The sequence below is a fragment of the Desmodus rotundus genome, chromosome 4, assembly GCF_022682495.2.
Source record: "Desmodus rotundus isolate HL8 chromosome 4, HLdesRot8A.1, whole genome shotgun sequence".
NCBI lineage: Eukaryota > Metazoa > Chordata > Mammalia > Chiroptera > Phyllostomidae > Desmodus > Desmodus rotundus.
The window spans coordinates 82,759,636-82,786,938 of NC_071390.1; the positions used below are offsets into that span (position 1 = coordinate 82,759,636).

General features: G+C 41.6%; 1 protein-coding gene across 1 annotated transcript in view; it reads left to right on the forward strand.

Annotated features, from left to right (window-relative positions):
- The window catches only part of AFF1 (ALF transcription elongation factor 1), a 133,072-nt gene that overhangs the window by 29,233 nt on the left and 76,536 nt on the right, over positions 1-27,303 (forward strand). The window contains exons 2-3 of the mRNA XM_024574744.4: positions 6,326-6,446; positions 6,855-7,778. Coding sequence (XP_024430512.3) covers positions 6,326-6,446; positions 6,855-7,778 — 1,045 coding nt within the window. The remainder of the gene's footprint in view (positions 1-6,325; positions 6,447-6,854; positions 7,779-27,303) is intronic.

Here is a 27,303-nt window from a genome sequence, read left to right on the forward strand (position 1 = left end):
CTCTAAAACAGTAAAAAGACCCATTCTTTTCCATAATTAATGTGCTTTGTTGACTTTAAGATTTTCCCTTACCTTCCTGCCAGTGTCTTTTCCATGCCTCTGAAGATAAATCCACAGAAGAAATTACACTCTATCCTCCAAGAGAGAATTAAACTTTTAAATGTGAGTTCTAGAGAGAGGTGGTCACATCTCGAAGAGGAAGGCCTGTGTGAAGTGACCAGTCAGGGGTGACAAATGGGTAGTCAGCTGTGCACAGCCTGCGCTGCGGGCTGGGAGTTGCCATGGAAGCACCCAGTGGCATTCTGCGATCCTGCATGAGTGACCTAGATTAGCAGCCCGGCCCGCGGGCTTGTGCCTGGAAGAAGGTGCTTCCAGCCTGCCGCCTGCAGAGCCAGCACTCTGCCACACACTTGAAGCCCAATGCAGGCCTTTCTGTTACTGTCTTTTCCTCCTTCTACATGAGTTATTTCCCTTTCAGTGCAGGGGACAGAGAAAAGGGAGGCTCACTCTCACTGATACTTACAGAGCCCTGATTTCTTCATTTTACCACAGTGTTTTCACACATCCTCCCAGAAGCATTTGAAAAGCCCAAGTAAATGTGCCCTGACAGGTCCCAGCATGGGGCTGACTAAATGACTGCATTTGGGGCCGAATGGCTAGCTCTGAATTCCACAGGAGTGTCACCACCTCTCTGAAAGTGAGAGCATCCTGGCATGTTTTAGATTTCCAGGCTTCATTCAGACTCCGGTGCTGATTTACAAAGCCGGTGGAATTGTCTGCAAAAACACCTGTGGTGCAGTTCACCTTAGTCATGGCTTGTGCCTTTGTGTTCTGCAGGGTGAGTCTCACACGCCACTGTTCTCACCAGGCACTGGAAACTGAGTCTGTGGTGTCCCCCATCAGTTTTTCTAGTTCACTTAGTTTAAAAAAAATGTGGTAGAGGAGGTGGTTTGATGCATTTTGCAGAGATCATTTTGATGCATTAGTATTGAACTTTGCAGATGGTAGACAGTAGTATATGATAAAAAGCAAGAACTTGGCTACTGAAAGATATTCTTTATCTAAAAATATTTTTGCAAACTTCTGGGGAACTCATGGACATCTACTAGGTGGTGAGACTTTGCTCCCTCCCCAGGGCACATCAACACGTGGACTTGTTTTGGATGCAGTCAGCTGCTTCAGATGACCATGTGACTTGATGGTTTTTGCTCCCCAGGTGGGGACTCCTGGGCTGACCAGAAGGCTGGCATTGAGGCCCTAGCAACAGAGCCATTGTCAGCCAGCCGCACATGAATGGGAGCAGAGCCTATTAGCAGGCTGCTTTGGTGCAAGTTTATTTACAGTCTGTCCTTGAAAGAAATTAATGTGAAGAATCCCTTTGCCCATTAGAAGTGACTTGTGGATTCAGAGGTTATTATGGGGCCAGTGATCTCAAATCTGTAAATTTGAAAAAAGACTCTAATATGAGCATTGTAGCACAGTTTTTGTAAGTCGTAGAGCGACTTCGAGCTGTCGGCCGTCCCTCTGTCAGAGGGCCCTCTGTTGTCAGGTGCGCAGGCAAGGGCAGGCCTGCGTGGGCGCTTAAGCAAACATGTTCCGTGCTGTGAGATTGCTCTGCTGTCAAGGACACTACCTGGATTGTAGATGGGACTAAGGAATCATAAAGAATCAGAGTGCTTTCAAGTTGACGCACTCTAGCACGCCTTCTTTGTCGTTTCCGTGTTTAACACCGACGGAAAGCTGAGTGTGCAGACTGTGGTTGAGAACACACACTTCGTGCCACGCAAACCTGCCTTTGAATTGTTGATGTATCATTTATGGAATTAATAATCTCCCTTTCACAGTCATGAAATTCAATAGGACACATTTGGTATACCTACATCAGAGCCAGCTGAGTAACAGATGCTAAGTGGTGGCAGCCCTCAGCCATGCTGCTGCCGTCATCATCGCTGCTGTTTTCAGTAAGCCCAGAAAGGCTGCTCTCTCACAGTCCTCAGCATCCCCTAGAAGCTTGTCGAACATGCAGATCTCAAGCCCCACCACAGACCTACTGAATCAAATTTAGGGGTGGAGTCTATGCACGCTGGTTTTAAGGAACCCCCCAGCTGATTCTGACACTCACAGAAAGCTGATAATCTCTTATCCAATGCAAAGTGCTGTGTAGAAATCAGCAACGAAGAACTTGCATCTCTATTCTATGTGGAACAGTGAGAAAGTCTGACAAGGCTGATGTTGGGGTGAGGTTATCCTGTGAGAGCAAGAATGCATTTTTTCCCTCCACACCGGAAAAAAAGTGCCTTTAATTAAATGAAGTGATAGTCAACTTGTAATTATTCAAAGGTAATTACAGAGTCTGTGAATCATATAGGACATTTACTGCTTCCTAAAATCCCCCATTTAAAATATTTCCATCCACCCCCCTCCTTGCTTGCACCTTGTTTTAAAAACAATGATGTGTAGAGGTTGAACAGTGGCTTATGCTATGAATTGTGTTCATGTTTTTTAAAATTTTAATTTCCCCTGGTTTCAAAATGGAACCAAGGAAAGGAAAATCTTCATGAACATATTTGCCTAGTCATTTTTAACAAACCATTTCTTAAGCCATTGCAAACTTGGAATAAGGAAAAGCCAAATAAATCAGAAAACTCCCCAGTACAACTGGCAAATTCCTGTCTAGTTACAAGAAGTTAGGTAACCCAGAAGAAGGAGTGCTCACAGCCTACCTTACGTATTCCTGGGAACTGGGAACTGGGCCTTTCCCCTGCTGCCGCCCTCTGCCCCGCCCTGGAGCCTTGCTGAGTGAGACCCATCAGACAGTGTGGGTGAGAGGCAGTTTCTGTCAAAGTCTGGACCTCAGAAAACGCATCCCACCAGTGACACTCATGCTGTGTTTCCTCACCTGACGACCTTTCAGTTGGAGGGGGTGGTGAATAAACAAAAAAAGATGGTCAGTGTTTGTCTTAAAATTGGTGTAGTATTACATGTCTGCCAATAAAATTTTTTTAAACTCATGTAGTAAAACCTTAATTAACTAGAATCTTTAATTTAACTGGATTTCCTTCCTGTGGGAGGCATGGTTTTTGAATGACGTAACAAGCAAACCAGTGTTAGGAATTTATAAAGTTGGGGTTTTGTCTTTATTTCTGTAGCGGTTTTTATTATTTTAGACTGAAAATCTACAGGTGTGATGAAATCTAGCCGATGCTGAGCTTATTGATTTAGAAATATTTTAGTAACTTTAAGCCAGTGTAGTTTTTTAAAAACGCATGTGTCATCGACAAGAAAATGAAGCGAGGACTCCAAGCAGCCTGATAGTTGAGGTGCTTCTTCTGTTCACACCCTCACTTTTAAACCTGCAACTGAGAATTTTGCAATTTGGGGTTCCCTTTTCTGAGACAAAGGTAGCAATTACTTAGAAGTGGGCAAAACTCTTAATTTATAAAGCAGAACCAAAGACTGTCAACGGTTACAAGCGAATAAAGGTATAGGGACTGCACTGTGGTAACCAGCAGAATCAGGAAAGCAGAGCAGAGTGCATGCCTCCTATGGTCCATGTACCGGGTTGCTTTGGAAAAGAGAAGCCGGAGAGTTCAGGGCACAGGCCCCACCCCTCCTTGCAAACAAAGTGGCTGAAAAACAAGTTTTTGAAGGAAAAAAGAAGTTATTTCCTGATCAGCCTCTTACATGGCTCCCATGGTTGTATGTTAATATTACTTTTTTTTTTAAGCAACGAGAGTAATCACCACAATCCTAAAATAATGGTAATGAATTCTTGAAAGATCATCAACTCTATGGTGCTGTTACCAAGCAGAAGCAGGCCTGTCTGAAATGTGAGATTCCAGACCGTTAAAGACTACGCTCTGGAGTCAGTCTAGTTTTTCCTGGACTTTGTCAGTATGTTGACTAACATAAATTGTGTGTTGTGTAGTTTTAAGAGTTTTCTTAAAATCTGATACTGAGATGTCCATTATCTAGGTTTGGTTTTTGTACGATTACCTAAGCTGAGAATTCTTTACCACACCCTAGGGAATTCAACCAGGTAGCTTAGCCTCTCCCTGCCTTTAGATCTTGGATGAAAGAGTGGTGATTGCAGGGGACCGGATGTGTAAGAGGAACAAATGGTAATGGCAAAAACACAATAAGAATAAATTTTTAAAAGGAGCTATAGAAATAGATCATTTTTAGATGGTTATAATTTTTAAAAATGGGTTTTATGTATGTCTTCTAGAGTTAATATTTTAAAAGAAAATTATAAGTTTATAAAAATATATTGTAAGCATAGTGGCTGTTTTTAATGTTAAAATATTTAATGAGTAGTGTTTATCTAAAGTACCATGCTTTGGCACCAGGAGAGAGAAATGTGAGTCCTGTTATAAATGTGAGTCCTGTTATAAATGGAGGTCACATTCCAGGGGAAAGGGGAGAAGAGAAAGAACCACTCAAGATGTTAATGTCAGCACAAACTCAGTGGATTTTAGGAAGCCTTTAGAGTGGGTGACATTGGAGTCACTCCAGAGATTTGCTGGTGGCTGAAAATTGGAGGTGTGTGTGTGTGTGCATGTGTGTGTGTAGTTGAGAGAGAGGTCGAGGGGATTTGTGTGATTAGCAGGAACGCATCAAAGTTCAGGATATCACTGGGGGCAGGGTGTAGGCTGGTGTGGCTGGAAAATAGAGGTGACTTGCAAGAGAGTTGTACTTTCTGGGTAAGCTGATCCTGGAAGAACTGGTCATCTTTTCAGTAAAAGGGGGTTCTGGGGTAGAGAGCAAGAGGCTGACCTTTACAGGGTATGTTTAGGGGGTCCTGCCAAGTGGAATGCATTTGGCAGGCCAGCAGGGAGAAAGGGTGATCATTTCTAGAGTAGATCTGTACTTGATTATGGGGGAAGTTTAATAATCTTAATGCAAAAGCAAGGATTTAAGAGTTTATTCTGCCCTGATTGGGTAGCTCAGTTAGTTAGAGAGTTGTCCTGATAAGCCAAGGTGGCAGGTTCGATCCCTAGTCAGGACACATACAAGAATCAACCAGTGAATGCACAAATAAGTGGAACAGCAAATCAATGTCTTTCTTTCTCTCTTTCTCTGTCCCCCTCTCTTTCTCTAAAATCAACCAATAAATAAAAATTATTTAAAAAGTAGAGTTTATTCTGCAGCAGTAAAGAGCCATCAGCTTATTATTCTAAAATATGGATAGTGGCATGAGAATCAGGGCCGTAGGTCAGATTTCTTTCCATGAAAAGTCTAAATTAGATGGAAAGATGTGGGGAAGGCAGGGAGACCAGTAAGTAGGCTCTTGTTAGAGAAAATGAGAGAAGTTATGAGAGAGCAGAGAGGCCAGGATGTGGGGTCGGGGAGGATGTCTGGCATCACAGCTAGAATTTCTAAGGGTACACATAACTCTTGGTGAGATAATTGAATATTTCCCTACTTATTTATTCAAGTAATGTTGGGGTAAAAATTCGGTAGATAACTAGAAGCAAGTCTGTGAAGACTAAGTCTTTTATAGTTCTTATTTTCATTATTATATCTCACATGTGCAGTTTGGCAGGGAGAGGCTTGTGTTGCTGACATGGGCCAAGCCTGCTTTTGGGGTAGACGCTAGCTAACACGCTCTTTGGTTTCCGTGTTTTGTTTGTCAGTGAATGCATTTTAACCTTTTTGGTGCCAGGGCTTATGATTTAGGGTACATTTTTATATGGTTTAACTAAGGCAATCAGTTTACATCTAAAATTGGATTTTCCCATCCTTGGCATTTGAAATGAGAAATAAAAATGATCTTCTTGAGTTTACATGCCAGGGCAGTCCCGGTAGAATAGGCTGAGAATAAAGTAAATGCTGTTTTGGGTGCCTGGTAATCTTTTAATTATGGAATAAGCCTTTTGATTTTAATCTTCCAAAATGTACAGTACTGATCCAGGAAAACAGCTTTTTAAAAGTTCACATCCTGCTGACTCTTTCAGATGAAAAGCTGCCACCTCTCCTTCATACTTTGTGAGCTGAAAGTAAAAATAATTGTTAATCTTGTCTCAGTTCCACCACTACCTATAAAACACTGTTCGGTTTGGAGTCAGTCTTGAGCCAGGAAGGTAGTCACCCAAAGTGAATGCTTAGGTTTCTGGAACCAGAACTGAGGCTGGAGGGTCACAGCCTGTTGACTGAGCCTTAATCTAGGAGTGAGTTGAGAGACTTATCCTTTCTGTCAATCACCTTCCCTGCCATCGCTTCTTCTTGACCTACCCTTGCCTTCCTCAGCCATGTATGTACGCACAGCAAAACTTGGATACTGATGAATTTCATTGTTTTTGTTATTCTGTGGCATCTGAAACAGCTTGTACAATGAAGACAGAAATCTGCTTCGAATTAGAGAGAAGGAAAGACGCAACCAGGAAGCTCACCAAGAGAAAGAGGCATTTCCTGAAAAGATTCCCCTCTTTGGAGAGCCCTACAAGGTATTTATTGTATACTGGAAAGTCTGATTTATCATAATATTTAACTCTGTGATAAAAGTGAGTTTGATCAAGGTCCACTTGAAAATGACTGTGAAAATGAGACAACTTACTCTAGAGATTGTTTCTGAAAACAAATTATGAAAATTCTGAACATTGTTAATCAAAATTACCACAGTTTGTGGTAATGTCAGTCTTCTGTATGTAGTAATATTTTTCATGACAGGTGTTTCAACAGGGGACCTTAGTTTAAAATTGTACATTAAATTTTGTGATACACATTAAATCGAAGTGCTTTCTTTTTTAGTGGTATTATTTAACATGATGTATTAAATGTTGGTTTGCTTGTTTTTTTTTTTTTTTCTCAGTATATAACTTTGCTCTTATTTTTCTTTTCCTTTTTTTTTCCAGACAGAAAAAGGTGATGAGCTATCCAGTCGAATACAGAACATGTTGGGAAACTATGAAGAAGTAAAGGAGTTACTTAGTACCAAGTCCCACACTCATCATTTGGATGCTTCTGAAAGCAGGTTGGGAAAGCCAAGATATCCTTTATTTCCTGAGAAGGGGAGCAAAATTCCATCTCACTCCTTCAACACCAGTGTCCGTCACCAGCCTATTAGCACTCCTGCCTCTGGACCACTTTCTGCAGGTAACATTAGCCACAATCCAAAGATGGCACAGCCAAGAATGGAATCAATGCCAAGTCTCCATGTCAAAAGCTATGCACCCCCGGACAGCCAGCACCTAACCCAAGATCGCCTTGGTCAGGAGGGCTGCAGCTCTGGTCATCACAAAAGTGGTGACTGCAGAGCTGATGGAGACCACTGTAGTTCAATGACAGACTCAGCTCCAGAGAGGGAGCTTTCTCCTTTACTCTCCTCTTTACCTTCCCCAGTACCCGCTTTGTCACCTGTACATTCCAACCAGCAAATTCTTCCCAGGACACAAGGAAGCAACAAGGTTCACGGCAGTAACCATAACAATAAAGGCTACTGCCCCGCCAAATCACCCAAGGACCTAGCAGTAAAGGTCCGAGATAAGGAGACCCCTCAGGACAGTTTAGTGACAGTTTCCAGCCTTGGGGTAGTTCCTCCCCCGCCGCCTTCTCAGTCTTTTCCCCCACCCACCCTCCCCTCAAAAAGCGTTGCAATGCAGCAGAAGCCCACTGCTTACGTCCGGCCCATGGATGGTCAAGATCAAGCTCCTAGTGAGTCTCCAGAACTAAAACCTCCGCCAGAGGATTACCGGCAACAGACCTTTGAAAAAACCGACTTAAAAGCGCCTGCCAAATCCAAGCTCACTAAGCTGAAAATGCCTTCTCAGTCAGTTGAGGTGAGTGGAATTTCATATCTGGGGCAATTCCAGTGTGAAGAAAGATTTTTAGAAGGAAGTTCTGGAGAGTTGGGGGCGGGGGGTGCCAGTAGTTTTTGGGTAAGGAAATTCATTTTTGGTCTTAGAATCTTGTTGACTTACACAAACTTCAGGTCTGAGGTGCAGTACTGAGGGCAGTATTAAAATGTGATTTGCACAGAGAGTTTTTGGAAATCATCTTATTGAGCCATAATTTACATACAATAAAATATAGAGGTTATAAGAATATGATTTGCCGTTTCAAAAAGTATGTATACCTGTATAACCCACAACCTAATAAGGTGGAGGACATTTCTGTCATGGGAAAATTTCAAAGAATGTTTTGAGCTGTCTTGACTTTGTTTTATTGATTTTTTTGTTGTTTTTTTTTACTTTGGTGGTGGCTGGGGGGACACTGCCTTCTTTAACGTTGTAAAGAAAATAACTTTTTTGGTTCCTCAGCCCCAGTTAGTTTATCTTGAGATACAAACCATAAAAAATAAAATAAAAACAAGGTCAAAATGTTGAAGGCAAACTACTAATTTTTAAAGATTTGTTCCTTGTAAATTATAAGAAACTTTGAAACTAAAGTTCTGTTCTAATAGATTTTATTTCCCACCTAAGAGAGAAGAGTGGGGTGTGCTGATATTTGAGAGTGGGTTACACATGTAATACAGAATATTCTTCAACTGTGGCTTTTTCAAGTAAACAAAATACTGTATCTTTTTAAACAAAGAAAAAATTCCTTTTTCTTCCCTTTGATAAATGGAAGCATTGTGTCTGAGGTGACTCAGAAATACATCCTATCGCTGTAATTCTAAGTTATTGCCACTGACTCCAAAATTCAGATTAGTAATGTAAAGTAAAATATTTGAAGTGAATTTTTAAAGCTTATCTGTTAAATTAAAGCCTGTGATTTTGTTAACATCTGTCGTATAAACATTCTAATGTGCATATCCGTTGCTCAAAGACTTGTGTACACCTGGATAAGCAGTCTTACATAGTGTTAGAAGGAAAAATTCCTGAAGTTTAAAGAAAAAGAAGAAGCAGATTCCAGGATCCTTGGTTGGAAAGATAACCCTTATTTTAAGGAGAAAAATGTGTTCCTTTATGTTGCCAGTTTTTGGTGTAGAAGAGGTGAGGGTTGTGTGTCCAGTGTGCTCTCGTGTATCCGGACGTCTTCAGAATGTGACTTGTTTGGTGGCTGAGGAAAAATGAGAAAGGGGCAAATAAAGCAACTGGTAGAAATTACCGTGTTGGCAGAACTGTGCCTTTAAGTCCAACTTGTGAAGATCCACCAGAATGAGCCATTTATTGAACATCTTGTGCTTTGATGGGATGTAGGGGGAGGGAGAAAAAATGAGGGAGGGAACAGGCAAAGTGTGTTCCTCCTTCCTCCAAAGGAGGGCCAATCAGCCTGCCTTAGATTAAAATAGTAAAGAACTTAATAGGATTTGCTTTGCTTTATCTGTCAAATAGGATCTGTTCTGTTTTCCTAGTTTAAAGAAAAAACAGATAAGGGGAAAATTTAACATTCTTTTTTTTTAAGAGAAAAAAAAGCTAAGCAACTAAAAATTGCTTTAAAACAATTTTAAGACAAAATATCAAATATTTGCATTGTCCACCAAATATATGCCTAAGCTCAGGGCAGAATGCCCAAGAAGAATGAGTCGAGGTGGATGGGATACACACATGAACCAATTCCAGGACAGTTTAGTACAAACAGCCCAATACGAGGTGCTTGAGCAAGCTTCAAGTGTCAGCTGCCACACAGGGAACCCACGCGAATGTGGCCAGTAGGCTTCCCATAGCCTTTCAGAAAGAGGATCCTACTTCACATTTTGCTTTTTTGGTGAAAAAAAAATAAGCAGAGTTGAGATTTCTCCAAGGTGGTATTTAATGTATAATTTCAAACATTAGGACTATATTAGATGGCCCTTCCATAGTTTCTGAGTGGACATTTGAAATGCTAACAAAATCTTCCATAAGTTTGGTGATTGGAGAATGGGGTTTTCTTGGCACATATGCACCTGCTATCAACACTTTAGTAGCTAAAACTTTTCATCTTTGGCCTGTGTTTGCAGCTAGCATTCCTCTGAATTCTGTGGCTCTGTCTGGTTTCTGCTCCGGCTTCTCAGGTTGGTGGCAGCTATACTGCCAGCCCCCTTGGAGCCCATGGGCAGTGCTGGTTTCGGGAGGGGGGTGAAACTGAGGGCTCAGGGTGTCCTTTGTGAGGAGAGTTAGGACCCATGAGCTTGGAGTGAAGGGGACTAAATCTGCGATGCATGGATAGCGGTACTACCTAGGTAGGTTTTGGATTTGATTAGCTCTTTAAACTAAGATCTCATATTGTGCATACTTAGCATTAGTTTTCTGTTCACACACCCAGTTAAATTGGTATATTTTTATGTTTCTAAGAAAATGTAGATTGAATTTAAAACCTCAAATGTAATATTCTGGTGTCTCCAAAGAAAGCATAGAGATGCGGGACAAAAACAGGGACAAAAACGCAAAGAAGCTAACTCTGAATATAGAACCAGAATGTTAGCAATATCCTGAGTTATTTGTGGCATTGGGCCAAAGGACAGAGAATGAGGCAGAAGAGGAAGTTGGCTATTGGTAGAGCTGTGAGGAGAAGGGGGCTGGGGTAGCGAAGTGGTTTTTCTTTATTTGCTTAATTTCTCCTAAGGCAAGTCCGAGGAGGTTGTCTTTCCTGGTTCTCTGAATGCGAGGGTTTTGTGGTTTGTCTCACTGCTCTCCCTTCCCCACTGCTTCCACGAAACAGTATTTTACAAAGTAAACCGAAATGGGAAAAAGTCGTTTCATCTGTTCGGTGTGTCTTCTTACTCAAGCACACATAAGTGTGGAATCTGCCCTTTTACTTCATGGGAAATACTTGGTTTGTATATTTTAGTGGATTCTCCTAAAAAATGATGTTCTGCCCGGACTGGTGTGGTTCAGGGGGTTGGGTGTCCTCCCGCAAACTGAAAGGTTGCTGGTTTGATTCCCATTCAGGGCCTATGCCTGTGTTTGTGGGCCAGGTCCCAGGTAGGGGCTTTTGCAAGAGGCAACTGATCCATGTTTCTCCCTCTTGCTCTTTCTCTCTCCCTTCCCATATCTCTAAGTCAATAAATTGTTTTTTAAATGATGTTCTTTTCTGGGACAAGTCATTCTTACATTTAAAACTTAATCTTTCCTAAAATCCTAGAGGAAAAAAATATCAAAAATTTGATATTCTGACTAAAGGCCTGGCCTGCAAGAATCTGCACTTGGTTTTCTCTGGGTGTCAGTTTTGGTTTTCTGTCAACTAGAAGAAGATGCATAGTAGCTTAAAACCCGTCTGAGGGCATAGCCAGTGCTGGCTGATCTCATTGGGTAACTTTCAGCTCCAGGCATGTACATCAGAGATGTACCTGCCCAAGTGGAAGGTTGAGGTCTCTTTATATTTGTCTTTTTTGTCCAAAGATAACAATGGAAAGTGAGAGAAAAACCCATGGCATCCCTGTGTGTGTTCATGAGCATGGTCCCCGGAAGGGAGAGTGTGCTTGGATACCGGATTTATGAGATAAGCATTGTATTGAAAGGGAGAAAGGGAATAAGCCGAGATAGGTGTATCAAATTGTGTGCTGGACTAAGAAATTAGAATTTTAAAGCTAAACATAAAGCCCTTTCATTTTGCTAATAAGGCGTAGGAGGGTAAAGTCACTACATTTTGCTGAAATGTATAGTTAGTAGCAGAGCCAGAGTTAGAACTCTCAGTTCTATGACCTTTATGCTTTGTTTGTTGTTACCTATGACTGAAGAGCATTGGAGGATTTTGAGCAGGGGAGTGATATCCTTTTTGAAAAAAATCATTCTGGCTCCTTGGTGGAGAATGACTTGGAAGGGCAGGAGTGGGCAGGAACAGGGAGAACAGTTAGGTGGTGAGTGGCGATGGTGGTGGCTTGGAGTTAGGATTGTAGCTAACCGGTGGACATAGTGAGAAGTGGACACATTTCAGATATATTTGGCAGGGAACTGATAGGGCTTTGTGATTGATTGGAGATGGGAGTGGGCCTGAGGTGAGTGACAGACAGCGGGGCATCAAGGGAGGCTCGTAGGGTTTTTTTGTTTGAAAGGTAGGGATGGTGGGATGATACTAACTTCTTGACATGGATTCGACTTGGGTGAACAGGTCTGGAGGGAAAACCAACAGCTCTGGATAGATCATGTATTAAGTTTGAGATGCCGTTCTATGCCGTTCTGTGTCCAGGTAAGACTTGACCATTGGCAGGCATAAGTAGTAGACCAGCTTAGAGAAAATGTTAAGACTGGAAATAGTAAATTCAGGGTTTGTTTGCATGTGGTAGGTATTTAAGACTTTGGGTGGAAAGAAATGACCTGCTAGGTCTTCAGAAGCAAAAACTGGAGATCAGTTGGGGAACTTGAGAATCTATATATCAGTGGAAATTACAGGTTTCTGGGGGTTTTTTCCTTTCTTTTTTTTTTTTTACTTAAAGTTTGAAGTATACATGGAAATGGTACAGTTATCTTAATTTGCATCCCAAATAAGTCTCTGGAACCTAGCAGCATTTACTGTCAATCTGTGATTACTTCTATCTCCTCATATGGTCCTCCTCCATTCAGCTCCAGATAAATCAGGCTTTGAGCCCCAATGGTCTCTTACTTCTATAAAGCATTGCTCTTTTCCTTGTGACCTTTCAGGACATCATTTAGGAACTTTTTTTGTTGTCACATGCTTCTACCTAATTTCCCAGAAGTGGCACCTGCAGTTGTGAACTCACTGTTGGACTAATTTGACTTATGGCAGCTCTTAAATTGAGCCTTCCGTTCTCAGGAAACTGTCAGCTTAACTGAGTGAAATAATCCACAGTGGAACCCTGTGTGATTATGATTCACTTTGTGCCCATATGTGCCAATAATCTTTTCTACTTCTGTATTTAGCTCTCTTACTGTCTTAAACCTTGAAAGAGGAACTGTCCTATTATGAAATGATCTACCCCTGCAGGCAGCTAACTTTCAGTTTGGCAGTGGTGTGTATTCTGCTGGTGCACCACTCAAGATGCAATTTAGAAGCCCACTATCTTCCATATAATATACACTGTCAATTTAGCAACTTTTAACTCAAGTATCTTGAGGACCTACTGTTTGCCAGGCCTAGTGCTGGGTATGGGGTTACAGTGGGGAGCAAAGCCAGGTGGTTCTACTCCTATCTAGTTGGAAACTGACATTATTCAAACAACCACTGAAGTCAATGTGTGAGACCTTTGACTAGTGCTATAAAGGCATTTATGCACTATTATACGATTGATAAAGGGACTGTGACTTAGAACGAAGGAGCTCAGCAAATTCTCCTCTGAGGAAGTACTATTTGAGCGAGACCTGAGTGTTGAGTAGAAGTCACAAAAGTGAGGGGTGGGCTTAGTCCGTTGAGGCTGCTATAACAAAATACCACAGACTGGAGGGTTTATAAACAACGGAAATTTACTTCTCACAGTTCTGGAGGCTGGAAGTCCAAGATCAAGGCACCGGAATGGTCAAGTTCTCTTGAGGGACCCTGTCTCTGGTTTTCAGCTGGCACCTTCTCATTGTGCCTTCATGTGGTAGAAGGGACAGAGATCTCTCTGGAACTTCTTTTATAGGGCACTAATCCCATTCGGGAGAAGTCTACCCTCGTGACTAAGCATTTCCCCAAAGCCCTACCTCTTAGTATTCTTACTTTGGCGGTTTAGGATTTCAGCATGAATTTTGGGAGCACATAAACATTCCTACCATAGCATAGCAGGTGTGTTAGGGGTTAAGCAGCATCAGTGTACAAGCAGAGGGAACAGTATGTGCCAGTGGCTTGTGCCACGTGATGTAGAGACCAGTACAAGTCCTCTTGGGTTTTAAGCCCAGTACTGTAGATCAAAGGGAAATTCTGCATTCATTCTGGAAGTTGGCAGCACATCATAATCATCCAGGAAGCCTGTTAAAAATACAAAATTGCCAAAAAATAAAAATTCCCTAGGAGATTGATTCAGCAGGTATACAGGTAGGCTCAAGAATCTGTATCTGTGATTCTTAGGAGTTTTGTTCTAGAGCCTGGAAATGAAAGCTGTTCCAGAAGAGATGATAACAGGCCACAGGGAGTGAGAGAAGGGCCGCTTCCCATTGGTTACAGTCTTCCAAGTGGGCCTCGACAAAGAATTGCCCTGAATCAATGGGGCTTTTATCGAAAGTAGGATATGACAGTAGCTTTAGGGGAGAAGCACGGGAGTGGGATCCTAAGCCTTCACTCTTCTCTTTCTCCACAGTTCATATTTTCCTTTCTTACGCCCCCAATATTGTGATGCTTGTGGGGAAAATGGGATTCTGGTACAAGCTTCTTTAGCTTTCTTCGGTTTTCTTTTTTTCTTTTTTTAAAATATAAAGTATTTTTATTATTTTTTCAAGATTTTATTTATTTGTTTTTAGAGAGAGGGGACGGGAAGGAGACAACGAAGGAAAGAAACATCAATGTGTGGTTGCCTCTTGGACAGCCCCTACTGGAGACCTGGCATGCAACCAGGGCATGTGCCCTGACTGGGAATCGAACTTGTAACCATTTAGTTCATAGGCTGACGCTCAATCCACTGAGCCATACCAGCCAAGGCTCTGGTTTTCTAAAACTGTTTTTATTATAGTAACTTTTATAGCAAATTTGAGTTAGACTCCATGAGCTAGCTCTCAGTTAATTTGGGCATACCTACATGGCTTATGTTAGGAAAATGATAGCAAAGCAAGAAGGTAATTTGTGTACACAATTACCTCATGATATTGGGTCTCTGGAGCAGAATACTTTCAATCTATGAGAACTAATGAATAGTAAGTAACCTGTATCATCTTAGAGACTGGCTAAATTTTAGACCCCCAGATATGTAAATATAGAGGTTAAAAAGTGGTAACAAGCTGCAGACAAACGTATCACAGAGACTACGAACAGCCTGAGGGCTACACGGGGCCTGTAGACTCTTGTTTTGCTATGTAGTGTGGTTCACCCATCACCCCCGCTGCACCTCCTTGAGCCAATATTTACAAACTGGAGAATTCTGGTGAGAATTCAGATTTTCTGATTCACCAACTAGGGCTGAATAGAAACTGCCACCTTTAATTTCCTAATCCTGGCAATTTTTTGAGTTTGAAGAAATACTTTAAACTCTGAAGGAAACATTTTAAATAACATAGGCAAAATATTTTTTAAAAGCTCTAAAACTGCTAGAAATGAGCCCTGGCTGGTGTAGCTCAGTGGATTGAGTGCCACATGCGGACCAAAGGTTTGATGGTTCAATTCCCAGTCAGGGCATACATATACTTGGGTTGCAGGCCAGGTCCCCGGTAGGGGGCGCAGAAGAGGCAACCACACATTGATCTCTCCCTCCGTTTCTCCTTCCCTTCCTCTCTGTCTAAAAATAAATATTTTTCAAAAAAAATAAAACTGCTAGAAATGAGGTAGTACTAAGAACAGAATTGCTTATAGTAGCTCAAGAAGAAAGCCTACAGTTGACTCTTGAAAATCTTTTTGGGTGACATTAATTAGAGTTGTACATTTTACTTTCTATTCCTTCTCAAAATGCCAGAAAGTACATTTGGTTCTAGGATAAGAACTTTCTGTTGCTCCCTGTTGTTTTCACACTTGAGATGTTTGTGGAGGGTTATTGGATCCCCCCTGGGTCTCTCATGTTGTGCCTTTGCCAAGATAGAGACATTTAACTCTTCAGAATGTTTCCAGGCTGTGCGCTCTCCCAGGCCCTCATGTAGCCACCCAAGTCATTTTAGCTCTTCTGCAGATTAATTGTTTTTTATTTTGAGCCAACTGATAATCTTCAGGGACAGAAAACCAGATATTCCAGTGGGACTCCTGTTGATGACTTGAGTTAGTGGTTTTGATTTTAGCTGTTTTGGTGGGGGGTGACCAGTACTTATAAGATATTTAGGTTCGTGTTATTATAACAAGTTTATTTTTGACCTTGTATGTCTCCTCTCCAGTTGCCAAGGTCTACTTGAAAATCATTATTTTCCAAGGTTAACTTTGCTGCATGTTCACATTTTCCAAGAACTTTATAAACAGCTATTTTTATATTGATGTTGTTCCTTTCTGTAATTGTTGAAATCACTAGGTTGGCAATTTTTTCTTCCCCCACAGAGATTGAGGGTTCATGCACACCATTAGTTTTCTCTTGAACTTTATTTAATTCCCTGTTTAAGCTTGGCCTACTTTCTGTCCACATTTTCCCCCCTAACCCTGTGGTAATTTGTCAAGCCCCTTCTGATCTCCTTAATCCGTTTGGCTGAAGGGTTTTGAGGTTTAATGTTTTAATCTACAGCCTTACTGTTTTAAGTAATTAGAGGTCCTATTTCTAGCTGTGTCCCTTAGATAAATCGCCTTAGGGTTTGTTTGGTTTTTTGTTGTTTCCATTTACAAATTAATAGAACTCTGAAAATTCATATTGGCAAGAATTTGAAGTTTTGAATAGAACAACATGAACTGAAAGGAAAGCATTCTATGTTACTCAGTTTTCTTACAGTCGTTCTTAGAAACTCAAGCTTTATGGATTCTCCTTTTCCTTACAGCTCAATTTTAAAAATGCTCCACCCTAAAGCAAGTATTTGCTGTTGCATTTTAGAAAAAAAATTTTTTTACAAAATTTTATGCTGTAATTAAGAGTTTCTTCCAATATTTTTCATGCTTGAGAACATGTTAACTGTTAAAAAAAATTTTGCTTATTAAATAATCTGGACATTCCTACAAAATGTTAAAACTCTTTCCTGTCAGGAACAATGTGGTCATAGAAAAATTTGCATTTTTTACATTCTGGATTTATGCCTTTTTAGTCCACAAATATTTAAATATCCACTAGTGTTGAAGGGAGCTAAGGGGGGAGACTCTCTTGCACAGTTAAAGGTATAACATACTGTAAGAAATAAAGTATAATCAGCATGGATCTATTCATTATGGAAAGCCCATACTGTTCTCACGCTCACTTTATGGCGGGAGCTGTTCCGCATGCTCTCTGTGCATTAACTCATCAACCCCACAACGCGCCCATGTGGTAGGCACTGTTGTTACTGCTATTTCCCTGAGAGTCTTAACAGAGATAGAGAGGCTCATTTGTCTGAGCTTACCGAGGCCTTACATGCTGGCTAAATCCAGATCCAAGTATTCTGGCTCTCGTCCACACCCTTAACTCTGACACCTACATTATGTTGACTTTGAAGAGAGGACACTATACATTTTTTTAGAACTGATTTTTGTAAGTACTTGGATATTAGTGAGAGGATTAGGGAAACGAGAGACATGGAGAGAAGTCTGCTGGAGTAGCTGGGCCTGTGGTTCGCAGAGATTGGGTAGAGGCAGAGCAGAGCAATGGGGACGTGAACCTGCATGGGGAGAGTGGGGTCAGTTTTTGAAGTTCTTTTATTGCTTATTGGGTAACTTATCCAGGAACCAGAGTCATTAATGCAAAGGAGAAATTACTTTGGCTTCATGGAAGACAGTGCATCATGGTATTATAACTTTGAGATCCTGGGCAAGGGGTCTACCCTCGCTGTGTGCAGTCAGTTTATCCATGTGTGCGGGGAGGCTCCTGGGCTGAGGTGCTGGGTGTGACGCGCCTGAACGGTGTTCGGTGCATAGTAAGAGCTCACTCAGCAGGTGGTGGTAGGGGCGATTGGAGTTAAAATCTGAACTGGGCTTTAAGGAAAAGTATAGGATTTAGACAGAGGGTTATCAAAATGAGGAATTAGTGATGTTGAGGAAGTAGGGAGACTGAATATATTAACTTGTTCACTGGAGTATACTTAAAAAATGTAAGTGGGATCAGCTCCAAGGGACCAGGATTTGCCAGTTAAGGTGTACTAGGTGGATAAAGCCCTAAAAATTTGATTTTTAAGTGCTGAAAATAAACTGAAAAGCCTAGTGAAAGGAAATATTTCACTTAGGGGTTATCAAGCTTTTAAAAACCGGTTTTCCAAGATGAGGGCAGCACTGCCCCCCGCAGTTCCCACTTCCCACGCATGCCCGATGGCATCGGGGCGCACGCTCACACCCAAAGAGCAGCATTCTCCCGGTTGGGCAGTCCCTGGTGTGAGTGCTTCCCTGTGTAAAGATGTACGCAGTGGGAACTATTTTAGTTTTACTGCCTCCCCCACCCCCTTTTAATTTCCAAAGCACTTGCGTATTTGCTTCTCTCTCGATTGTCACAGCAACCTTGTGCATAAGGCAGGGCAGTTGGCATGGGTCACCATTTTATATGCCATGGAACTGTCTCTCATGAAGGTTACTGTTCCAGCTCGTTAGTGGCAGAGAGGGGAGCACAGAACCAGGACCCTTGGCTACTAGTTCTTGTACTCTTAATACCGTGCGCGCTCACACACACACACACACACACTCACACACACAGGTTTTTGTGTGGTAATGGTCATTTGTGTAACATTTATTTATCAAATTTATTGGGGTGACACTGGTTAATAAAATTATATAGGTTTCAGGTGTACAATTCTATATTACATCATCTGTGTATTGTACTGTGTTCACCACCTGTATAACACTTTTATTTAAAGTGTCAAGGGCTCTCTATTTTTCTGCATGGCCTTGCCTTCATGTCGGCACCTGATAAATCATGCAGATGGTAGGTGTACAGATAATGATTAAAACTCACTTTTGGTCGTGGTGGTCATAAGCCCACTCTCTCAGGCCTTTAACTTTGCTTCTGTCCTTTAGAGAATGAGGCCACCAGCTATGTATCTTTCTAATTCTCTCCACCTGTGATGACTCAAAAAAAAAAATCTTGTCTATACCCATCATTTACCTCTTCACCTTTGATCTCAGAAGGTGGTGTTCTTCCCCTAGCTCTTCCACCTGCATGCCTTCTTTGGTTACCTTAAACTTTTCTTTGATCACTTGGCTCCTTTCTAACAGTCTGCCCTTAAAGTCAGGCCTTTCCTAGCTGAAAGGGCAAAACAAACTTTCTCAACCCGTCGTAGTACTCTAATCACATCTTTCTCATTCCCTTCCCTTCACAGCGAAGCTCTGAAGAGAGGTAAACATTCGGTGTCTGCTTCCTCTCCTTCTGGGCACTTCCTGAACCTAAGCTGGCTGGCTTGTGCCTCTGTGACTCCAGGTGCTGCCCCAAGAGCCCCAGTGGACTAAATCAAGGAATGCTCTGAGTAGCCTGTTTGACCCCTCTGTGGCATTTGATGCTTTTGCCCACCATCCGCTAAACACTGCCCTGTTCTGTTGTCTGAGTTTCTCCTGCCCCTTCAAACATGCCTTAGTCTCCTTTGGAGGCTGCCTGCCCCACAGCCACCCCTCTCCCCAGGGCTTTGCTTTCAACCTTTTCTCCTTCTGTAGCTTTTCCCTGGTGATCTCATCTGCACTTAGGGCTTCAAATACTGAAATACTGATGAATGCCAAATTGACTTTTCTAGCCTAAAACTCCAAAGTTTTCTGAGCTCTAGATCCTTTTACACAACTGCCCACTGGACTTTTCTTGTAGATGATGCACAGTTATATCAAACTCAACCTGCCTACAACTGACTTAATTATGTCTGTCTTCCCTTGTACTCCTCTCTCTCTCTCTCTCTCTCTCTCTCACACACACACACACACACACACACACACACACACACACACTTTCTCTCTTTTTCCTCCTGGTCATCAGCTTCAATGCCTTTCTGGCCCCTACTTTACCCATCTGCTAACCCTGTTCTATGGAGATTACTTTGTAAGTATTGATTGAAAGCTTCTCCTTTCCCTTCTCTTCTCTTTTTGTGGAGCCATCCTGCTCCACAAAAGAGTGATTCTTATGTGTGAATAGCTGGTCAAGTTATTCCTAGTTTAAGGTCCTTGAATACCTTTTCATTCCCTTCAGGGTAAAAATCCAGATTACCTCTGGGCGCCTTCTTGATGAGACTTGCCTGTCTCTCCAGGCTTGGGTTGTCGCCCTGTGCTAAAGTTCTGTGTCCCTGAAGTAGCCACTCTGGCTTTCAGAGCTAACTAACTTCTGAGCACCTGGTGTCCAGGCCTCTAGTCTCAGCACTTGTCCTCGGTGCCATCCACTGTCTTTCTCCAGGCGGTAAGACTGTGGGGGCAGGTGGTGTGTCTCACGTGCTTGTTTGTCCTGTAGCACAAGCGAGGCCTGGGCCAAAACGAACACTTTCTGCACTGTGCTCAGCTCGAGGAGCTCTTACACAATTCCCTTTGATCTGCAGTCTGAAAGATGATCTCTTACAACTGTTTGTCACAGAAGAGAGGGGGAAATCAATTTGATACAGGACTACATTTTCTACTTAGGACGCTCAAATGGGAAGCAGGCATTTAAGTTCAACAATTTTTGAAGGAATTGTTTAACTTTTTATTTTCCGCCTAAGTGTTTCCCAGGTCACTTCAGGCATTGTTGTGTGTGGATTTGAAAACAAGCAGCCAAATCTGATCATTAGGCATTCTTAGTAGACTTCCAGCCTCATAATTGCTGTACTTTTCAGTATTGAGTTTGGAGATTAATCAGGTAGTCAGTATGTACTACGAACATACAGGTGCTTTTCTCTATTTTAAATAAGACACTGAATTTCCTTTAGCATGTTTTGGTTTTTATTAATATGAGGGGTAAATACATATAGTAAAATTACTGTTAATCTCAAAGTTTCTCATTTTTTAAAAATTATATTTTATTGATTATACTATTAAGTTATTCTAAATTTTCCCCTTGCTTCCCCTCCACCCAGCCACCCCCCCCCCCCCCCCCCCCGCTCCCTCAGGCAATCCCCCCACCATTGTTCATGTCCATGGGTCATACATATAAGTTCTTTGGCTACTCCCTTTCCTATACTGTATTTTATATCTCCCCACGGCTACTCTGTAACTACCTATTTGTACTTCTTAATCCTCTCACCTCTTCATCCATTCCCCCACACCCTCCCCTCATCTGCCAACCATCAAAATGCTCTCTGTATCCATGATTCTGTCTCTTCTTGTTTGCTTAGTTTATTTTTTAGATTCAGTTGTTCATAGATACGTATTTATTGCCATTTTATTGTTCATAGGTTTGATCTTCTTTTTCTTAAATAAGTCCCTTTAACATTTCATATAATCATGGTTTGGTGATGATGAACTCCTTCAGTTTTTTCTTGTCTGGGAAGCTCTTTATCTGCCCTTCGATTCTATATGACAGCTTTGCTGGGGAGAGCAGTCTTGGTTGTAGGTCCTTGCTTCATGACTTCAAATATTTCTTGCCAATGCCTTCTAGTCTGCAGAGTTTCCTTTGAGAAATCAGCTGACAGTCTTATGGGAACACCTTTGTAGGTAAGTAACTTCTTTTCTCTTGCTGCTTTTAAGATTCTCTTTTTATCTTTAACCTTTGGCATTTTAATTATGGTGTGTCTTGGAGTGGGCCTCTTTGCATCCATCTTGTTTGGGACTCTGTGCTTTCAGGACTTGCATGTCTATTTCTTCACCAAGTTAGGGAAGTTTTCTTTCATTGTTTTTTTCAAATAGATTTCCAGTTTCTTGCTCTTTCTCCTCTCCTTCTGGCATCTCTATGATGTGAGTGTTTGAATGCTTGAAGTTGTCCCAGAGGCTGCTTACACTACCCTCAATTTTTAAAAAATCTTTTCTTATTGTTCTGATTGGTTGATTTTTGCTTCCTTCTGTTACAAATCATTGATTTAGTTCTTGGCTTCATCCACTCTGCTGTCGTTTCCCTGTAAGTTGTTCTTTATTTTAATTAGTGTACCCTTCATTTCTGACTTGTTATTTTTTATGCTGTTGAGGTCCTCACTAAATTCCTTGAGCATCCTTATAAAGTGTTTTGAACTCTACATCTGATAGATTTCTTGTCCCCCTTTTGTTTAGTTCTTTTCTGGCATTTTGATTTGTTCTTTCCTTTGGGCCATGCTTCTTTGTCTTCTCATTTTGGCGGCCTCCTTGTGGTTGTTTCTATGTATTAGGTAGAGCTGCTATGACTCCCTATCTTGGTAGTATGGCCTAATGTAGTAGGTGTTCTGTAGTGTCCAGTGGCACAGCCTCCCCTGTCGCCCAAGCCGGGTATTTGAGGTGCATCCTTCATGTGAGCTGAGTACATCCTCCTCTTGTAGTGGAGATTGATTGCTGTTGGCAGGTCAGTGGGAGGGATTTACCCAGGCCAGTCAGTTGCAACAGTTGGCTGTGACCACTGACCACCAACCTGTGCTCTCCGTTGTGGATCAGCTGTGTGAGGGTAGGGTGATAGTCCTCTGACATGGTATGTAGCTGTCTACTGGATATGCAAGCTCTGGGATTTCCTGGGTAGTGTAGTCCAAGGTCAGCCCTCACCTGTGTTTTGCCCGGGGCACTCTGCCTGAGCTATGAAGCAATCTGAGATGGCTCCTACTTGTCCTGACTTGAGGTTCCCAAGTGAAGGCAAGCTGTGAGTCTAGGCTTGTTGCTGTTAGTGCTGTGCATGGTGCCACTTAGCAAGAGGTATGGGGATTGAGGGCACACTGAAGCTGGCTGTTGCTTACATGAAAGGATTTAGGAAGTTGTAAAGTGTGAGCCAAGACCAGCCATACATATGGAAAAGCATTTTGGTGGGATAGAGTCTCAGGGGATCTCCAGGGTGGGACACACAATGTTAGCCTGGTTGATACGACACCCGCCTGCTGACTCCCTGGCTCTGTAGGGGGGAAGAGTTCAGAAAAGGGACAATGGCCTTTGCCTGCCTGTCTGTCTGGGATAAAACTGCTCCCCGGCTCTGGCCTTGATGCCAGACGCTTCAGTTTCTCCCTGTATGCCACTGGTGCCTTTCAAGCTCCTACCCTGGTGATGGAGTTCATAGAGAGTGAGTCTGAGTAAATCTGTGTGTGGGTTCTTTAAGAAGATCTGCTTGGGACTCCTTCCTGGGCTGGGCGACCTGGTGTGGGGCTGGGACTCCTCACTCTCAGGGTATCCCTCCTAAATTTTTATCCACCACATGGGGATGTGGGGCCAGCCCTTTCCGTGTCTCCATCCCTCCTACCAGTCTGGACAGATGAGGTTTCTTTAATTCTGTAGTTGTCAGACTTCCATTCAACTTGAATTCTGATGGTTCTGGGTGATTGTTCTATATTTTAGTTGTGATTTTGATGTGGTCATGCTAGGAGGTGAGGCGTGTTTACCTGTGCTCCCATCTTGACCGGAAGTCAAAGGGTTCTCAATTTTAAACATTGTGTCATTCATTCAATCATTTTTAGGGAATGAGCCAACCATTTTGGGTAGGGGCATTAATAATTCTAGACCACTTGGATATCACTAATTGGTATCTTAGTAGCTTAAGAGTTATGGATCCTGAAAATGCCTGTCTGCCAACCTGGGTTAAATTTTCTAGTAAGATTAATTACTTTTCAGGAAAAACTAAAACAGACATCAGAGTCCTTTAAGTACCTTATATTCTCTCAAGATTCCAGTGACTTAGTTGCTAAGATGAGGGAAGACACTGGTGTATTGTTCTGAACCTAATTGAGTCCTTTATTACGTTATGACTCACCTGTAGTTCACAGATTGGTTCCTTGCAAGTCATGTAAAATTACTACAGTGTGGTTTGTTTTGCTAACTTGGTTTATGTTTTTATTGATCTGTCAGGCTGCATTTGCCAATTGCGGAAGCAGGCTTTGGAAGGAGCTGGTGCAGCGAAGAGGGGACCATCACCGGGCAGCAGCGAGTCTGCCTCAGACTTCTTGCCCAGCCCCCTTGGCTGAAGGCCTTTTTAGAATCTTTTTTTGAGGGAAGTATAGATGTCCATATGTACATGGGGCTATGTTTAGCATAAAAAGAGACTCTTCTCTTCAAAATTGAACATGTTTCCCGATCTCTCATTTCCCCATTCAGGAGAGAAGGCGGTGTTAAAGCCAGCACTGGAGAGTGCTCCCCCACACAGTGGGGCAGGGTCTTGTACAATGTGTTGATTTAGTTGCCAGCATCTCAAAGTACTAGATTTCATATTGAAATCTGAATTTTGATTTTTTTTTTCTTAAAAAACTGGAAGCACTGGCAACATAGGACTTGAATTTCTGCAAAGCAACAATTGGTTGACCTCTTAGGGTACATGCCCTGGGTTGCCCCAGTCCTACCTGGGCCTTGCACATCCACTGCTTGACAAGCTCTGTAGTTGTTGGTGTTCTCGCCTGTGAGTTTCTATATCCTTGTGATTATTCCTTCCTTTGGCCTATCGGAGGGATGAGAACCCAAACACGCCAAAGACATTTCTTTTCAGAAGGATTTGTAATGAAGTGTGCTTAATGGTGTCTAGTTAGAAAAAAAAGTGATTGATTTGTCAAAATTTTTAAAGAAATTATGTGAAGTAGGCCCTACTTTGTTACTTTATCTTTTGCCCTTATTTCCAAGTATGGAAAGTTTTCCTATAAGCCTATAAATGTGTGTGGCTCAGGCACTTGTTCATATTTTAATTAAAGAAAAAAATCCATAATTTTAACCTACCATAAAGTTGTTAAACTTTTGTGCTTTTAGGTTTTGCCACCAGAAACCGTAGAACTTTGGTATTTACCTCCTTGTCACCAACGAGAAAAGTGCTCAATTAGTTTTTTGTAGTGTAGCGAGGAGATGGATAGCCATTCGTGCTCTTTTCAGTTCTAAAATATTACGGATCTTTTTAAAAAAGGAGTTTGCGTTCTAGCAGTTGGACTCTGATGTTGTTTCCCACACCAAGTCCAGTAGCATATCTTTTAATACCTTTTGTTCCAAACTACTCTTCTTGTTTTTGTAGCAAATAATAGATAGTTGGTTTTTAGCACCCATTCAGCAAACAAAAGCTGCTTTCCTTCCTTTGATCTTAGCAACATACAGGTCCTCAAATTCAATAGGTCCTCAAACAACGTCATTTTGTTCAATGTCGTTTTGTCATAATATTGATTAAAAAAATCTATTCCAGGCTGGCGCCACTGTCTGTGGGGGGTTTGCACATATTCCCCATGTCAGCCTGGGTTTTCTGTGGGGAATCAGTTTCCTGCCATTTCCCAAACATGTATGTGTTAGGTGAGCTGGCGAGTCTGCATTGTCCCTGGATGAATGGGTGTGGGTATGGGTGGCCCTGTGATCGAATGATGTCCTGTCCAGGGTGGGCTGCCACCTTGTGCCCTGAACTGCCATGAGAGACTCTAGTCACCCTCAACCCTGAATTGAAATAAGCGGTTGAAAGATAATCTCACTTGTTTTTATTAATCTTTATTAAGTGTATGTATAGTTTAGATTTATTTTATTTTTTAATTTTTTAAAACTATTTTATTTACTTATTTTTAGAGATAGGGGAAAGGAGGGAGAGAGAGAAGGAGAGAAACATCAATGTGTGGTTGCTTCTTGCATGCCCCCTACTGGGGACCTGGCCCACAACTGAGGCATGTGTCCTGACTGGGAATTGAACCAGCGATCCTTTGGTTCTTAGGCCCATGCTCAGTCCACTGAGCTATACCAGCCAGGGCTAGATTTATTTTAATATTTAATATTAGAACTATTGGAGTCTTTATTTAGAAGTCTGGTGATGTATTTGTGACCAGAAATATAACACTCTTCTTTATTAATGGGCCTCTGATAAAACTGATTTTGTTACATATCATTTCATTCAAAGTTATAGTTCCAAGAACCTATCAAAGACATTTAAGTGAGGACTTACTGTGTGTGTGTGTGTGTGTGTATATATATATATATATATATATATGTGTTTATTACTGTATGAACAGCCTTTACTGGTTGCAGCTGGAAGTGGAAGAGATGGAGGTGGAGTGGATATGACGGCTCCAGCTCCTGGGGTCTTCAGAAACTCCACTCCTCCTCCCCAAAATACTGATCTTACTAGTATTGATCCTACATGAGTTATATAGACAAGTCATGTTTGTGTGTACAGGTACAAGTTTGTATACAAGTAAACTTACTAGTAGGGTATAAGTGTGACTGTTTGGGAGAATTTTCAAACTATTTTTTTGTTGTTGGATGCCATTTTTATCCTGTAGCATTATCAGTGCTGAAAACTTTCATGTGTTAATATTTATTTACAACTAGAGATGAATAATAATTATATAATAGAACATATAATCCAGGGACTGCTACAAACTTTTTGGTGGTTGTTGGAGGGAAGGAGATATACTTTGTTGTTTCTTTTTCTAATTATATGTGACTTTTATGCATTTATAGGTAGTGGTTAAGAACATGAATTTTGGCATAAGGAAGACTTTGTTTTGAATCTTTACCTGAAATTAGCCTCAATTTCTTATTTGTAAATAAGAAATACTAATAGAATATTCCTCATAAGGTAGTTCTCATATTTAAATAAGAAAATATATGTGAATGAGAAACAAAAATCACATAATCATATCAATAGATGATACAGGAGAAACTTCCAGTCTCACAGGAAAGTCCATTGGAGGGATCCATGGCATCCTAGAATGTACACAAACCCACTAACCCTGGAGTCAGCTCCAGAAGGGCCCAATTCGCTTGTGGGTAGTGGGGGAAGTAGCTGAAAGTGAGATGAGAGCTGAGCAAGCAGCATTGTTCCCTCTCTGACCTCTCCCCCACATCTAATACCACAATGCAGCAAAGTGGCTTGTCCCACCCTGGAAAATACCTAAGGCTCTGCCCCTTACAATGTAACAGGGGTGCCAACACCAAAAAATATGGCCCAAATGAAAGAACAGATCAAAACTCCGGAAAAAGAACTAAGTGAGAGTAGATAGCCAACTTATCAGATGCAGAGCTCAAAACACTGGTAATCAGGATGCTCACAGAAATCACTGGGTACAGCCACAAAATAAAGGAAGAAGTGTTATTTCACTAGAAAAGTGAAATAAAGAAAAATATACAGGGAACCAACAGTGAAGGGAATGAAACTGGGACTTAAATCAACAATTTGGAACAGAAGGAAGAAATAACAATTCAAAAAAAATGAGGAAATGCTTAGGAACCTCTGATACAACTTTAAATGTCCCAACATCTGAATCATAGGAGTGCCAGAAGAAGAAGAGGAAGAGCAAGAAATTAAGAATAGGAAATGGAGAAACCAAAGACCTTAAATGTAATGAACTGGGGGTGATTGGGGTAGGGGGGAACGCTGGAGGCAAGGGGCTGCAGTGCAAAGGGGGTAAAGGGCAGCAAAAAATGGAATAACTAACAGCATAGTCAATAAAATATACTTTACAAAATCAGTAGATGCTTACAAAGCACTTAATAAAGTACAGCACCTGTTTAGGACAAAAAACACTCAGCAAAGTGGGAGTAGAGGGAGCATACCTCAACATAATAAAGGCCACATATGAGAGACCTACAGCCAACATCATGCTCAGTGGGCAAAAACTAAAAGCTTTCACACTAATATCAGGAACAAGACAAGGAAATCAACTTTCACCACTTCTATTCAACATAGTACTGGAAGTCCTAGCCACAGTGATCAGACAAGAAGAAGAAATAAAATGTATCCAAATTGGAAAGGAGGAAGCAAAACTGTCATTGTTTGCAGAGGACATGATA